The following is a 15,248-nucleotide window of genomic DNA, read 5'->3' as shown; positions in this document are numbered from 1 at the left end:
ATTGTTGGATCCATGATTCCAACCTTTTTATTTACTAAATGCGTGTTGCATTTTCCATAATACTAGAACAATTCCTCTATTTATCCATGAAAGTTACCGTTGATGAATTACATGTCTGGATGCTTGATCTATCACCATTCTTTATTTCTTGTTGTTCTTGTTCTTGGTGTTATTATTATAGCATTCATTAATATATCAACTTTGAACCAATTTGCTTATATCTAGGATATCTTTTGTGGTAGATTTTGTTTTTTAAAATGTATTTTGTTTAAAAATATATTAAAATAAAAAAAAAATCATTGTTTTTTATACCAGCACATCAGAACAATCAAGAAATACTTAAAAAATTAATTTAAAATAAAAAACTTTAAAGTTTTTAAAAATATAAAATTAGCCATTGGCTATTAATTCTCGGATTACTCGACTACTCCTAATTAACTTTATCAAATATACTAAAACATTTGAGTTTTTCATAAACAATGAAGCACTTTGTCCTCTTTTTATTTTTCATTTTTTTTCTCTTCTAATTAAATTTTTTTTATAGCGATGAAATTAGGTTTTCAAAACACAGTAAAACTATCAAATTAAAAGATAAATGATTGAATTGTACAGAGAAAATATTTGTATGGTTAATCATAAATTTATAAAAAAAAAATTATTTTGATATAAAAATTTATTTTGTTTAATTTTCAGTTTCCAAATTTAAAAAAAACAGAAAAACTAGAAAGCAATTTATTCTTGGAACATATTTTCCTGCCCTAGAAACAATTTATTTCTTGGAATTCCATTTTCTTGACCGAAAAACAATTTGTTCTTGAAATTTTATTTTCCCATCCCAATACCAATTTATTTCCAGGAATTAATGTAATTTATTTCTTGAAATATATACATCACAAAGTGTATTCGGCATTGATTGAGAAATCAGCATCCCCTCTTAACTATCAAGATCAAAACAATCAAATCACAGGAGGCGACGCTGTAAACACAGCCAGGAATCTGGGCTTGAATGCCTCTTTCTCGAGGACAGTCTAAGATCCTGCGTTGATTGGAGAGGGAGAGAAGAAATACATATTAATGATATTTTTTATTTTTAAAAAATTAATTTTAATATTAACATATTAAAATGATTTAAAATATATAAATTATATTAAATTTTAACTAAATTAAATTAAATTATTTAAAAATATAGTTGACATCGCATTCCCATGCAGTACCAAAATCATGGAGAGTTTTTTCCATCACTTGATCCTGATTGTGACGCTGAAGACGATGAGATTCATGCCCCTTTTAACCCAAGGTCCTGTTCACCATGGACAGAGAGAAATGTGTTTGAAAAGACAATTTTTTTTTTTCTAATTTTAAAAACCATGTTGATGTAAAAATGAAGATAAAGTGAAATAAACTTATAAAAAAAAAAAGTAGTTTTTTTCTAATATTTTTTTTAATTAATATTATTATATTAAAGTTTAGAAACTCTTACAATTATACCTTGCTTTTAAAATAAGATTTGAACTTTTTATGATATAATTATTAATTAATTTATATATATAAACAACTATACAAATCTAATATGCAATTTTTTTAATAATTTTCCATCAATAATCAATAAAAAAATATTTTTTTATTTTTTATGTTAGCTTTCTATATAATCTTTTAAAAGTAATCAATTTATATTCTTTTATCACAAATTTTTTTTTTTTCAAGAAAACGAACATAATAACATCTTACAGTTTGATTAAAACTTTATTTTTTTATTAAATTTTGAAAAATTACAGTTTGTATCTCAAATTTTATACAGAACTTAACATGTTCATAAAAAATTCAATAAAAAATATTTAATTATTTAGAGGTTTATTATTCTTTTTCATTAAATAACTATAGAGCCTCCAAACCACAAAAAAATTGATTTTTGCCCAAATAAAAAACCGAAAAGCCAAGATTCTTGCATTAGTTTGCTTTCTACTCTAGATTTCTATGGAAACACCAGCGTCATCCATAGAGCCCTCTCCCGCAGCCACACACTGACCAATGATAACCTTACTTCTCCCCACGACAATGGCCCAGGAGAAGAAAGAGGATAACCAGGAAAAAAAAACAAAAAAAAAAAATTAGAATCGTGACCTGTCTTCTCCAAAAATCAATGTCTAAAAAATCTAATCCCCACCATGACAGATTTAGGGTTCTTTCCAAGTTAAAAAATAAACAATGTTCTTCATTTAAGAAATCATACTAGTTGAATAAAAAATACCTGTTTTTTTTTTTTTGGGGGGGTTAGATTGTAATTTATTAACTTTTGTTTTATATTTTTCACTGTTTAACGGATCGATTTTAGAATTTGATTAATCCAAGGTTGAAATCAGGCTGAATTAAAATAAAATAAAAATAAAATTTAGTATGACTCGGTTGACCTGATCAAAAACTTGATTGTAATTTATTAACTTTTGTTTTTATATTTTTCACTGTTAACGGATCGATTTAGAATTTGATTAATCCAAGGTTGAAATCAGGCTGAATTAAAATAAAATAAAATAAAATTTAGTATGACTCGATTGACCTGATCAAAACTTGATTGTAATTTATTAACTTTTGTTTTCTATTTCTCACTAAAATAATATTATTTTAATTTAAAAAAAAATAATCTGAATTATATAGTCAAAACTTGAAATTCTAATCTTAACTGGGCGGCTATCTAACCGTGATTGAATACTATGGAAATTAGACTAAAAGGTCGTTTTTTATCCATAATTTAAAATGATTTGGATTTTTAAAAATATTTATTTGCTAAAAATAGGTTTTGAGAAACGCACCAAAGAGCCACGGGTGTGCTGCTCGCGATCCATGCATAAACACAAACTTGCCTCCAATCATTTCATCAAACCAGACACCCCAATTTATCCGCACTCTCTCTCTCCCCTGACTTCAAACTTCAAAGCTTAACTGCATCTATACCCTACCTGTCGACATCCCATTGGCCCTCCCTGTCTTGAACTCACTTTCTCCTGTCTCTCTCCTGTCTCAAGCTCAAAGCAGAATAATTTCCACACCCATCCGCATCTGCAGAAGATTATTTGGTCATCTCTCTCTCTCTCTCTCTCCGTAGAAATTTGAAATCGGAAAAGATGGAAATGGTACCATACACGGACCCAAATTCCAAACAAGATTCCCTTCCATGGCAAGACATGTTTAGATCCGCCTCGTACCGTAAACCCTCCACAACCCCGCCCTCGCCCTCGCCCCCACAACCCAACGCGCCACCCCACGCGCCCAATGACCACCATGATCACCATCACCATAACAATAAAACTAGTGCTACTAACTTCTCAGCCTCAGGTGATCCCCAGGTACGCCTTGCTCTTTACATAGCCATGGCCCATGCTGGTCTTGCTTTCGCTATCTTCATTCTTTATTTCGTATGCAAGCTTTTGCAAGCGTACTTGAGGCCTATTCAGTGGGCTATTTTGTGTTCTATTCCTTTAAGAGGGATACAACAGACCCTTGTTGCTTTTTGGACTAAGCCTCTCCAGTTAGGTCTCACTGAGACTGTTCTTGCGGTTCCTGTTTCTATTTTTACGGTTTTTGTAGGCACCCTTGTTGATATTAAGGAGGTCTGTTTAAGGGTTTTTCTTAAAAAGTCAAAAGGAGACAGTTCTAGGAGACATAGGAGTGGTTTTTCTAAGTTATTAAGGTGGTTGCTGTCATTTGGTGTCTTTGTGATTTCTTATGAGAGGATTGGTGGTTTGGGCTCACTCTTGATTCTTGCTTCAGGCTTCTTGTGCAGTACAAAAACTGTAAACTCTACATTTTCCACTGTCTCTTCTCTTAGGAATTATAGTTTTAGGCGTAGTTCACTTACCCCATTTTTCACAAGAGGTGTGTTGAAGAGGTTGAAAACCATTGTAGCAATCGGATTGATTGTTGGTATGATTGTGGGGTCTATGGCTGGATTGATATTCTTCTCTTACAAGATTGCTGTTGAAGGGAAAGACGCCGTCATCTCATTGAAATCACATGTGGAAGAGAGTAATTATGCAGAGAAGCTCGGCATCAAGCAGTGGATGGACGAGAATGATGTCCCTGGAATGGTAGATAAATACACCACAACATTCTATGAAACAGTGTCTGACCAGATAGATAGTTTAGCAATGCAGTATAATATGACTGAGTTTGTTACTGGGATTAGGCATTTTGTTATTAGTCCTCCAGCTAATACTTCTCAGCAATCAGTGACGTTGATGCGCCCATCTCCCTATACAGAGAAGATTTTGAGCTTAAGGAAGAAACTTCTCAATCAGGAATGGGGAGAAATCTATACAGAACTGGATGCAATCTTTAGGGAATTGATATTTACGCGAGAAGATCTAGTTGAAAAGGCAAAGGGGTATGCTGTTCAAGGGATGGAGGTGTCACAGCGTGTATTTGCTAGTAGTGCGTCTGTTTTGGGTGGTGGCGCTAAGCTCATGTTGTCCATTGGAAACTCCATCATTTCTGGAGCAGCAGAGGTTTTCAATTTTGTATCTCAATCAGTGATATTCTTCTGGGTTTTGTATTACCTAATTACATCAGAGTCTGGTGGGGTGACTGAACAAGTGATGGGTATGCTTCCAATTCCAAAACCAGCTAGGATTAGATGTGTTGAGGTTCTCGACAAGGCAATTTCTGGAGTTCTCCTGGCTACTGCTGAGATTGCATTCTTTCAGGGATGTCTTACATGGCTTTTGTTTAGACTGTATGATATACACTTCTTGTATGTGTCGACCATACTTGCAATTTTCAGCCCCCTGTTTCCTATATTTCCACCTATGTTTGCAACAATTCCAGCTGCTGTGCAACTGGTGATGGAAGGGAGATACATACTGGCTGTTAGCCTGTCCATCATTCACATTGTGCTCATGGATTATGGTGCAACTGAAATTCAGGAGGATATACCTGGTTATAATGCATATCTTACTGGGCTTAGCATCATTGGTGGAATGACACTGTTCCCCTCTGCAATAGAGGTAACTTGACACGTCTTGTTTCCCATCACCTATCTATCATCATGGTTTCTCCTCAGTTGTTTTGCAATTCTTGTGTGTTTGTTTCTACTTGCTCAAAACAGATTGGCGGTTTGACTGACTGCTAAAGTCACATCATGCTTAAGGAGATTCCTTAAAGTTTAGCCTGTATGATAGTTCTTGGCTATTTTGTGTATTGATAGAGTTTCACTTTCTGATGAAGCCAATGATTTGGTTTGGAATCTGTGCTATGTGCAGCATTCTGTATTTTTTTACGGTTGAGTCAGTTTCTTGCTATGATAATTCAGTCCTGTCCATAGAGGTTGGAAAGAGTTTCAAACTATCACAAAAGCATTTTTATTTTTTTTATCCTGCTGAACACGAGAAGCTGTAGGTTTTTTTTATAATAAATGTATAACGCAGTTTTTTAAGAGAACAGGAGTCCAATTACCTCTCGTGGTTGCAGAGCCAAAATAAAACTTCATTGATATAATTTGGTGTGATGTAGGACAGATTTGAGATGTCTGTTCTACAAAGGATTTTGTGGACAGCTAGGGTTTTATTGTTTGTTGGAATTAGGGTAGAATAGGGTTTGTCTAGGAGGAGATAAGGAGAAATTAGTCTTGTGAACAGTAACTCGCAGACTGTAGCAGGAGAACAGTAAACACAAGAAAGAAGAGAAAGTAGAAGAACAAGAGAACAGAGAAGAAACCTTAGGCACTAACCTTCAAAAATAACTCTAAAAACTCAATTTATTTCATAACTCAACTCTGCTGAAAATTTAAACATAGCATCCCTATTTTCAGAGATTAAGACTCCCTAAAAGAGTAGACTAGGATAACTAATCCTTGTTGACTAGGAAATAAACTAAACAGGAAATTAAATTATTAAAGACTAAGACCTCCAAATTCCTACATAGACTGGACCTTCACGTAATAATTCTGAAAATTGCTAAAATACAGCTGATTTGCAGAGCATGATGAAATTACAATTCCTGCCCCTGCTTACTAAATAAATCAAAGAATCTAAACCCAAACATAGAATCTACCAAGGACACATATTTTTCGACCAAAAAGACTCTTGCATGATGAAGAATCACGTAATGTAGCTTTGGGTTTCAGAGTGAGAATTTTCTGTAAGTATATACATAGCCACTCCATCAGAGTAATTTCAGTGATTGTTGAGTGGTTGGAAAATCTTGTTTTGGTTGGCCTTCCTTGAAACTATGTTGTGCTTGAATTAATGCGAACCTGCACTTTTCAGAGATTAGTTAGGTGTAAGCAAGCTCAACTTAGAGACCTTTTGATTTTTAGGTGTTTTGATGACCCCTGCCTAGGTAGGCGTAAACATTTTACTACATGATTGGTTCTTCAGTTTACTCTGCTAAGTATTTTCTTCAGATGAACTCAAGTAGTTATGAAGCTATTATGATTCTTGATTTTCTATCTGTTTTTGTCTGCTTTAGCTGTTACAATTTATTGATATATCATTCAACAGGGGAGCATATCATGTCTTTTGTAGTATACAAACTTGGTAATCGTCTCAAGGATTTATATCGAATTTGTGCTAGAAGAGCCAAATGAAAACCAGTGAATGAGTCCAAAGAAAACCAGTTATGCAGGAATCGCGTGTTCGAGGACTCTGCTCGAAGTGGAACTCTGGTGAATATCGTAGTTTGTGAGTTATCTTAGGAAGCAATATAACCTTTTCCATATTTGTTGTTCACGGTGCCTGTTCTCTGCCTGCACGGTACCGTGCCTTATCTGGTTTATTAGACTGGAAAGGTTTCTTCTTACTTCTTCTTTCTCCCGTTGCTTTATGATGTATGGCTTCTCTCTTTATAGTTTATTGGTTTGCTGGGCAGCTTCGATAAAAATTGAAATTGGTAATATTTCCTCCTGATTTATTTTGTGAAGGAGTGATCCCATGTATTTGAACATGATATGAAGTAATTCCATTGTTGTAAGATTCTTTGTTTTTATTTATAAAAATTGTTAGGCATTAGAATCGTGCCCCTCATCTCCTTGCTTCCTGGGTCATACAGGTTATTTGTTTGCAAGGATTATTAATCCAATGTCAACTTTCAAGTCACTTGTTTCATTGGAGAGAACAAGAACAGACCCTAGTTCCACCTGGGCTTAAAGCTGAGCATATAGGCTTAAACTACGCTAATGTAAAAATAAATGTGTTAGTGATTACAATGTTTTTTTATACAGACCACTAAGTGAAAACTTATGCATAAATTTAATTGCTAGTGTTAAAAAAAAAAAAACAAAAAAAAAACAAGGTTTAAAATAAATGTGCTGTGATTACATGTGTGTTTTTTATACAATCAACAAATTGAAAACTAATTATAATTTAATTAATTAAATAAATTGAGAAACAGCGATGTCAAACTAATAAACCCTATAAAACTTGTGACTTAATTAAAAAATAAAAAATATACAAATAATTCTTTAAAAAAACATATATAATATTAGGAAAGCAAATTTTCATAGCAAAAGTGTAAAGGATGAAAAATATATAGAAAAAAATAATAAAAAAAAACTTATTTAACTTGATAAGATGCTCAGCTATAAAACCGAGCTAAGAATAGGAATATTTATACTATAAAAAAATTAAAAAATATTAATTATGAAACTCAATTCTCATTATCTATTGTTAAATGATTAAAATAAAAAAAAAATATTCTAAAAAAACAATCTGAGTCATCTTGGAATAACTCAACAAATCTGCGACCTGAATCAATAAAACACAAAATAAGTTAATAGAAATGCAAAAAAAAGAAAATCACAAGCTCAAATTATCCACCAATTAAAACTTGTAACTTGAGTTTGCGAACAAATACCTTATAGAAGCAAATAAAAAATAATTATGAATAATCTCACTCTAAACCAACTCATTTGAAGGCATAATCAAGAAAAAAAAACAATATAAAAAAAAACCTGTTCAACTTAAGTTAACCTAGAAAACTTGCAACTTGTTATGAGACCAGGATAATTTTAAATGGAAATAAAAAAAATCATTTTAAAGCCATCTACATACTTATTTAAGACACTAGAAATTCAATTAACAAAATATATATGAAAAAAGCCTCGAGTTAACACGGGAATACTAACTCTCTAAACCACCGATGACAAATGTCAAGAATAGAATAACACTATTATGAAAGCATATTCACAACAGAAAATACAATGAACTCAATTAGTATCAACACAACCAGTGTTGGGGTGTGTACCTAGAAATATAATATCTAAAAGAAGAAGAAAAGAGAGTAAAACATGAGACAAACACGATACACTCATAAATATTACCAATATAACAAAAACAAAAAAAAATGGTAGAAAGCCAGATCCTACTTTAGATATAGATGAAAAAATAAAAAAAGCTAAGGTTAAAAAAACAAAAAAAGTCAACTTGAGGCTAAATGTAATCTCGTGACTTGGTTCATGAGGATAGGATTACCCCATAAATGGCAAATCAAAAAGAAAATCATTGGATTTAAATTCTCAATGCAACCCATTAATGAGGGGTTTAAAATGCAAGAAAAGTTAAATAAAAAACTAAAACAAAACAGAACAGGCAATAAAAAAAAGATTAAATTTTGATTAAAATAAAATACAAGTACTTTTGTTATTCATATGATAATGGTCGTGGGGAACGCGATGAGAGGAGAGGAGGAAGATAAGAAAAAGAAGGGGAAAAATATAATTTATGGAGAATATTATAACCTTGTATGAAGCAAATTAAAATAAAATTATGAAGGTTGATTCCTAATCACTCAATTTTGAATGATAAAATAATATAATATTATATATACAAGGATAAAACAAAACAAAAAAAAAAACAAATGACTCACGTCACTGAATAAGCTAACCAAAACTTACGACTTAGTCATGGATTAAGATAATTCATAGAACAAAAATATGAAGATTCCATCTTTTAACAGATCTAAATGTTGAAGAGCTGAAATCAAGAAAAAATATTAAATCATGAGACTAGTATGATAATCAACAAAAAGAAAATAAAAAAATTATGTAACATAATTCACAAAAAAAATAAATTAATAATAAAGTAGAAATGAAAAAAAAAAAAACAAAAAAAATAAAAGATTGGGTTGCTAAGGATGAAATGCAAAAAAAAAAATCAATTAAAAAAAAGACAGCTAAAAAATAAACCCAAAGCCAATCGATATCAACATTTTAATTTTAACATCAGGTCAGAGATCAGAAAACCATTATAAAAAAGTCATTAAAAGAAATCATAAGTTAAATTCTTTACAACTCCAATTTAATGATGAAATAAAAAAAAATTAGCGAAAAGCAACAAGAAAATAACTTAAATCAATCGAGTTACACTTGAACTTGCGGACATGGATCGTGAGATTGGAATTAATTCATAGTAAAAAATAAAAATAAAAATTATAAACTCCATTCTAATATCTAATGTAGAAGGTGGGAAAAAAACTAAATCATCGAAACTGTAATATATAACTTAATAGAAAAAATTAAAAAAAATATGAAGCACAATGTTTTGACCTTTTAATGATCTCATTCTTTTTATTGTTTTTGTTATTACTTGGGTACCAGTTTTTTAAACTGATTTATTTTACAACTCATTCACCTAAGTCTTTTTCCATATCAAATTTTGATCCTGTTTTTATTTTGACATAATGTTTTTATTTTATTTTTTCATGATTTCATCTTTTCCATGAGACCGGTATAATAACTTGATAAAAAATATTAAAAAAAATTCATGAAGCACAATGTTCTGACCTTTTAAATTTGGTCTCCATATTTTGTTGTTGTTTGTTTTATTTGGGATTGGAGCTTCAATAATGTTTCTGAATTTTCCTTTCATTAAGTTGTCTATATGATAGAGTCACAGAGTTTGTTACCTTACTTAGTTTGGCTAGGTATTTCATGATATCCTTTTTATATATATATTAATCTTTCTTTAGAATTTTATCATTATTACATAGAATTGTTTGGAAATGGACATTCAATTTTTAAATTGGCTTTATATCTATTTATAACTGATACTTATATTTGATATACTTGCTTAAATAAGTGACTTACGATCAATAGTTTTTTTAATAAAATTGTTTTTAAACATTTGATAGCTAGAATCTTAACTTATTTTTTAAATTTTTTTAAAGATTAAATTATTATTATTATTTTGTTTAATATGGTTTAATTTATTGTCATTATCCTATTTTTTTATTATGTATTAATTATACAATTCTCATTACCATTAGTCAAGCCTTTATACCACCTTTTTAAAAACAAGTTGCCTGTAGCCCTCGTGTCTTTTTTACTTAGTAAGAGTATGTTATTTTCCCTAGCTTTCAACGTTAACTGGTGGAAAAAGCAGCAAAACATATTTGGTAACAAAAGATTAATGTTTAATGCCAAACATTTTTACATATTTTTTAACTAAATTTCATAATAATCTCCCAGAGTGTTTAATGAGTGAGTTGCTGGTTTACTTTCAAAATGTTTTTTTACTTGTAATACATTAAAATAATATTTTTTTTATTTTAAAAAAAATTATTTTCAACATCAAGCGAATTAAAATATATCTAAAAATACTAAAAAAATATTAATTTAAAATAAAAAATAAAAAAAAATAATTTTTTTAAAAAAATACTTTTTAAATAAAAAAACAAACTAGAAACATTTTTATCTAAATCATTTTTATATTTTTATATTTTTTACTTATACTATAAATTTCAATCACGATTTTACTAAACACATCTAAATCCAACTAATAATTATTTTTATGAAACTTTTTTTTGTTTTTCAAAACGCACCATGAAAAGTTATCTTAAAACAAATCAGATAATGTTGGTACTAACTCCATTTAAAGCTTCGTTATCGAAAAGCGCAAGCAAAATCTGGTTGCAAGCCTTCCAGAAAGGTGTTCTGTTTCGAGAGAAACAGGAGAAATAGCACAGCGTGTAAAGTAGCCACAGTCCAGCAAACGAGCTCTTAGGTCAACCGCTGGCCACTGGAAGTTCGCTGAAACATCACAAAAACTTCCGCATCTCAGAAAAAACGATGGCAGAAGGGGCCAAAAACACCTATCTTTATGGTTTTGCTACATGTGAGCACAATTTAAACAAAAAGACATTCGACGGAATATCACGGCTCAACGATTCATATTTGAGCAATAATTTCTTTTCATGTTGATATCATGACAGAACCCACATAGAAATCAGCAAAAAGGTTTAAAATACTTAAATAGATTACAATCAATTCCAAAGCCAAACTTGGTCATAATGGGTTTCAGATTAACGAAGATTGACAACTTATTTCATATGTATTTTCTGCAGGAATTTTCGGTGGAAGTCATTCCTGATGGGTCATTGATACAGGCGCTTAGGAGTCTTTGTTTCACCTCGAGCCTGGTTCTTGAAGACCACGTATCAATCCCACCTGGCGTGGATACAAAGGAATTAGAATGGTGTTTCAATTGGATGAAAAAGATAGATTGATCTTGGTTTATTGGAACTTCCAGCCAGCCCAACGCTTCTTTTCACGCTAAAGGTGGTGGTTGAAATTAATTCCAGTGGTTTCTCTAAGAAGCTGCTCTTCCTTGCTTTAAGCTCTTCAGCCACTTGTAGTTGATCCTGCAAAAAAATAAAGCACATTAATCCTTGCTCATGAAACCCGCCACAGTCAGGTTAGCATTATTATTAACACGAGTGAATTAATCACCAATCTTTAATGAGAAGAAATATTAATGGTGCCAACTGCCAGGTTACCTAATGGAGGTTCTCCTTGCTCTTTCTTCCTCATTTAATAAAAACAAATAATCAAATAATCAAAAAGAAGTTACCTGCCGGAGCTTCTCCTCTGCTCTTTCCTTCTTTATTCGTTCAAGCTCAGCCATGAGAGCTTCTGTGTCATCCTCATCATCGTCATCCTCATCATCACTAAAGGAAAGAGAAGACAGTGTTATGACACAAACATATCCAAAAGCAACATCACTGCAACTTGTAAACCATTAGTGACAGTGCAACAACTGACAGACAAATACAGGCACATTCATCACAGTTAAGATTGACTCTTCTAAGTTCTAACCTATAAATAGTTCCAAAGCTTTAGAAAAGAGCAACCAAAGACCTTACATGCTCCAAAATGAACAAATTATAAATAAATACAAAAAAAAAAGGACTCAAGCCTGAGGACCTTACAAGTTAAAGCATGCAGGTTCAAAGCACCTCTAAACTATCATGAAAAGCAAGAAAAAAGAAGAGGTGGACAAGCAATGGACACCACCAAATTGACACATAATAAGCATTTATTTATATTTTTGCACAAAAAAGAAAACACAGCTGCATAAAAATAAATATTCCACAGCCTGCAAGTAGCACTACAGTTCAATTGATCTCTACTCCAGGAAACTAAGCAAGCAGCAACAGTCATGCACACAGTAACATAACAAATAACACATTGTAAACCATCGAACAAGGGTTCACCAAATTCAATCATCAAATTAAACTTTGATTATTGAAATGCCAAAAGTAGCAACCTATCATCATCATTGTTAACTTCCACATCAGAATCATCAGCATCCACACTTCGTGGGATGATACGATCTTCAGTGTCCCTCTTTATACCTGCAATAGCTTATGTAATTAGTGAGGTGATGCAAAAACTCATTAATTTGAAGTATGGTTTAGAAGTGCTGGCGAACTCACCTTCCAAGAGAAGATGATTACCCTTTCTACGATCTCTGTCATCTGCAATAATAGACTGAATATTCAGAATGCAAACTAGCAAGCTTTAACCATCAAAGGGTATAAGTGAATTCACAAAGCTACAAAAAAAAAATGCTTCTCTAGTAAGTATATTACCATTGTAAGACTTATCCTTTGATGAGAAATGCCTCCGCTCACGCTCTTCCAACTCCTCACGGAGATTCCTCTTCTGCAATTCCTCCTTGGTGTCTTGCCCTTCCTTTCTGTGATGCACACACAGTAATCAGAAATAAAGTCATGATTTTCTGTGGAAAAGGGAAGATTCTAAGGGCATTTACAAAGAAAAAAGAGAGAGACAGCATAAAGATCTACATGGAATGATACTTAACAGAATATCACTTCATATGCATGCCGATCAAATACAGATGAAGATTCAATGCAAAAGCAGAAAGATGTGCATGTGTACAACCACTAACATACAGATGTGCAAGCAAACAAGGGAAAAACATGAGAAACACTGAAGTGGTACGTGTGTAACATAAAACAGCTTCCATTTCTTCCAACCCCCAAACAAAAAAGAAGACACAAAATGAAAACTACTTTCATTTCTTCCACCTCTCTCTCATAGAGAAAGAGTGAGAGGACTCAAATCTTTTCTTTGGATCTGAGAAAAAGTCTTCAACTACTTTACAGCAAACAGATTCTCTTGGGATCAAAAAAGGGAAGCACAGCAAGAGAACCCCATACCACAATCTTCTGTTTAGAGAAAGTAGTTATAAACAGCACAGTAAGGAATCTTGTAATTTCATTTGGTCTAATGTTCAAACACGGATGTATTTAAAGGCTTTTTATACCGTTTCACAGAAAATCAACTAGGTAAATGTTTCTACTACAGAAATTACAATTATTCATTAGCAAGAAACAATCACGTGGACAAAATAAGCTAGCCGATTAATCCAGCAACAGGTACAGTTTAAAATTTTGCATAAGTTGCTAAGACCTAAATAAATGACTAACAACACCCCAATTACAAGCAGGTTCAAGTGAATCAAAATTTCCTAATCAAGGGAAGCTGAGAAAGACCTACCTTGGTTTTAGAGTGGTATGAGCAGCAAGATCCCTTGACGAATACTTCTGAGATGGGCCGAAAATACGAGTCCCACCTTGTTCATTACCACCTTTTGCAGGAGCCCATGTAGGTCTAGCTGCAGTTGTCATTATTACTATCTAACCTTTCATTTACCCAAAAAAAAAAAACAAATATTAGTACAAAAAATTAATCTGAAACTGAATATTCCATAATCGAATAAGAATATGCATCATCAACCAGTCCAGAGAATGAGACTTTGAAGCTTCAAATTAGAAAACTCGATTTCCTTCACTTTCTCGGAAACCAAAAAAGAAAATTAATTATACGCTCAAAGAAATAGGTTAGGGTTTGATTGAGAACCCCCAATCGAGAGAAAAGGTCAAAGTCTGGTATTCAGTATACATGTAAAATCGAAATATGATGAATACAGAAAATTAGGGTTTTACCTTTAGATTCAATTCCCAATTTAATTTCTTCACCGATAATTCAAGCGAGCGAGCGAGCGAGGAGGGGGCAGAGACAGGACGAGAGAATGGAGCGCAAGTGGTTGTGTTGGGCTATATAGTAGAATGGCTCTTGAAAATATAATAAAACTGAATATAAAGTGGTGGCAATGGCCCATCAGTAGAAGGGAAACCTATTTCCTTGGGCCTAGCCCAATGTTTTTTTTCCTTTTTGCTTAAATTCGAGACCTGGTCTACAAATAATATATTAAACCCACCTTTATCAATAATAAAATAAAATAAAATTGGAGTTGCATGTTAAGCTTACGTTATTTATTATTGAGATTATTAGGCTTTGCTGCGGGAAAAACTATATCTCAAAAAAAAAATTAATTTTTTGAATAAAGAAAGCAAATAGTTGCACAAAAATTACTAAAAACTACATTACATTTTTTCAATTTTTCATGTGTATTTTTTAGGAGAATTATAAATTTTTAATTACATAAATTATTTCATTGCTAAATTTCAAAGTGGTGTTTTATGATTTTTTAAGTTTTTAATCACACAAAATATGGATTTTCAATTTTGATATTTTTAAAAAACTTACTTTAATAATCATGATTTTTTTAAAATAGAAACAATGCTTTTAGTTAAAATATTATGTTAGTTAAGAAACAAGAGATGGATTGATAGAAAAAAATCTTTTAATTAAAAACTATATTTTAGATTTAATGACTGCCAAAAAATAGCTATAGTATCTACTAACACCATGGACATCCAATGTAAATATTTTTATGTTATTAGGATTGTATAGTGGTTTCTTGTAAATTTCACTAGATTTTTGGCATGCGTTCCGCCATGGTCAGATCATTTTCTTTTAAAATATACCAGTGTAACTTGATGGGTTTATACATAAATAGCTTCATATAAGGTTATTTTATTTTAATTAACTTTTTATAAATATTCTGAAAAAAGATAGATTGGGTCCGTTTAATATCTTTTATTTCCATTGATTT

The 15,248-nt window shown here is 31.7% G+C and overlaps 2 protein-coding genes across 2 annotated transcripts; one reads left to right on the top strand and one right to left on the bottom strand.

Moving 5' to 3' along the window:
- Positions 1 to 2,842: 2,842 nt before the first annotated feature.
- Positions 2,843 to 6,024, top strand: LOC118056862 (uncharacterized). The gene has a single exon (XM_035069253.2). It carries the CDS (start codon positions 3,120 to 3,122, stop codon positions 5,004 to 5,006), a length of 1,887 nt encoding a protein of 628 aa, XP_034925144.1. The 5' UTR covers positions 2,843 to 3,119; the 3' UTR covers positions 5,007 to 6,024.
- A 4,832-nt stretch (positions 6,025 to 10,856) lies between these two features.
- LOC118056775 (uncharacterized) lies at positions 10,857 to 14,360 on the bottom strand. The gene is made up of 8 exons (XM_035069120.1): positions 14,236 to 14,360; positions 13,787 to 13,931; positions 12,856 to 12,962; positions 12,700 to 12,741; positions 12,531 to 12,618; positions 11,835 to 11,931; positions 11,508 to 11,625; positions 10,857 to 11,014 (listed from the first exon to the last, which is right to left on the bottom strand). The coding sequence occupies exons 2-8, from the start codon at positions 13,915 to 13,917 to the stop codon at positions 10,857 to 10,859; spliced, it is 741 nt and encodes a 246-aa protein (XP_034925011.1). The 5' UTR covers positions 13,918 to 13,931; positions 14,236 to 14,360.
- Positions 14,361 to 15,248: the final 888 nt, after the last annotated feature.

The sequence above is a fragment of the Populus alba genome, chromosome 1 (assembly GCF_005239225.2).
Source record: "Populus alba chromosome 1, ASM523922v2, whole genome shotgun sequence".
Lineage (NCBI taxonomy): Eukaryota > Viridiplantae > Streptophyta > Magnoliopsida > Malpighiales > Salicaceae > Populus > Populus alba.
Note: the sequence above shows the minus strand (reverse complement) of the source record. Positions and strands in the feature narration are given on the sequence as shown.

Excerpts from the sequence above, each read along its gene's own strand:
- LOC118056862 (XM_035069253.2), top strand. The coding sequence starts at position 3,120 with ATGGAAATGGTACCATACACGGACCCAAATTCCAAACAAGATTCCCTT.
- LOC118056775 (XM_035069120.1), bottom strand. The coding sequence starts at position 13,917 with ATGACAACTGCAGCTAGACCTACATGGGCTCCTGCAAAAGGTGGTAAT. Across the intron at positions 11,932-12,530 it reads GTTAACAATGATGATGATAG|TGATGATGAGGATGACGATG; the intron begins GTTGCTACTTTT and ends TCTTTCCTTTAG. Across the intron at positions 11,015-11,507 it reads AAGCGTTGGGCTGGCTGGAA|CGAACTTCCAGTGGCCAGCG; the intron begins GTTCCAATAAAC and ends GTGATGTTTCAG.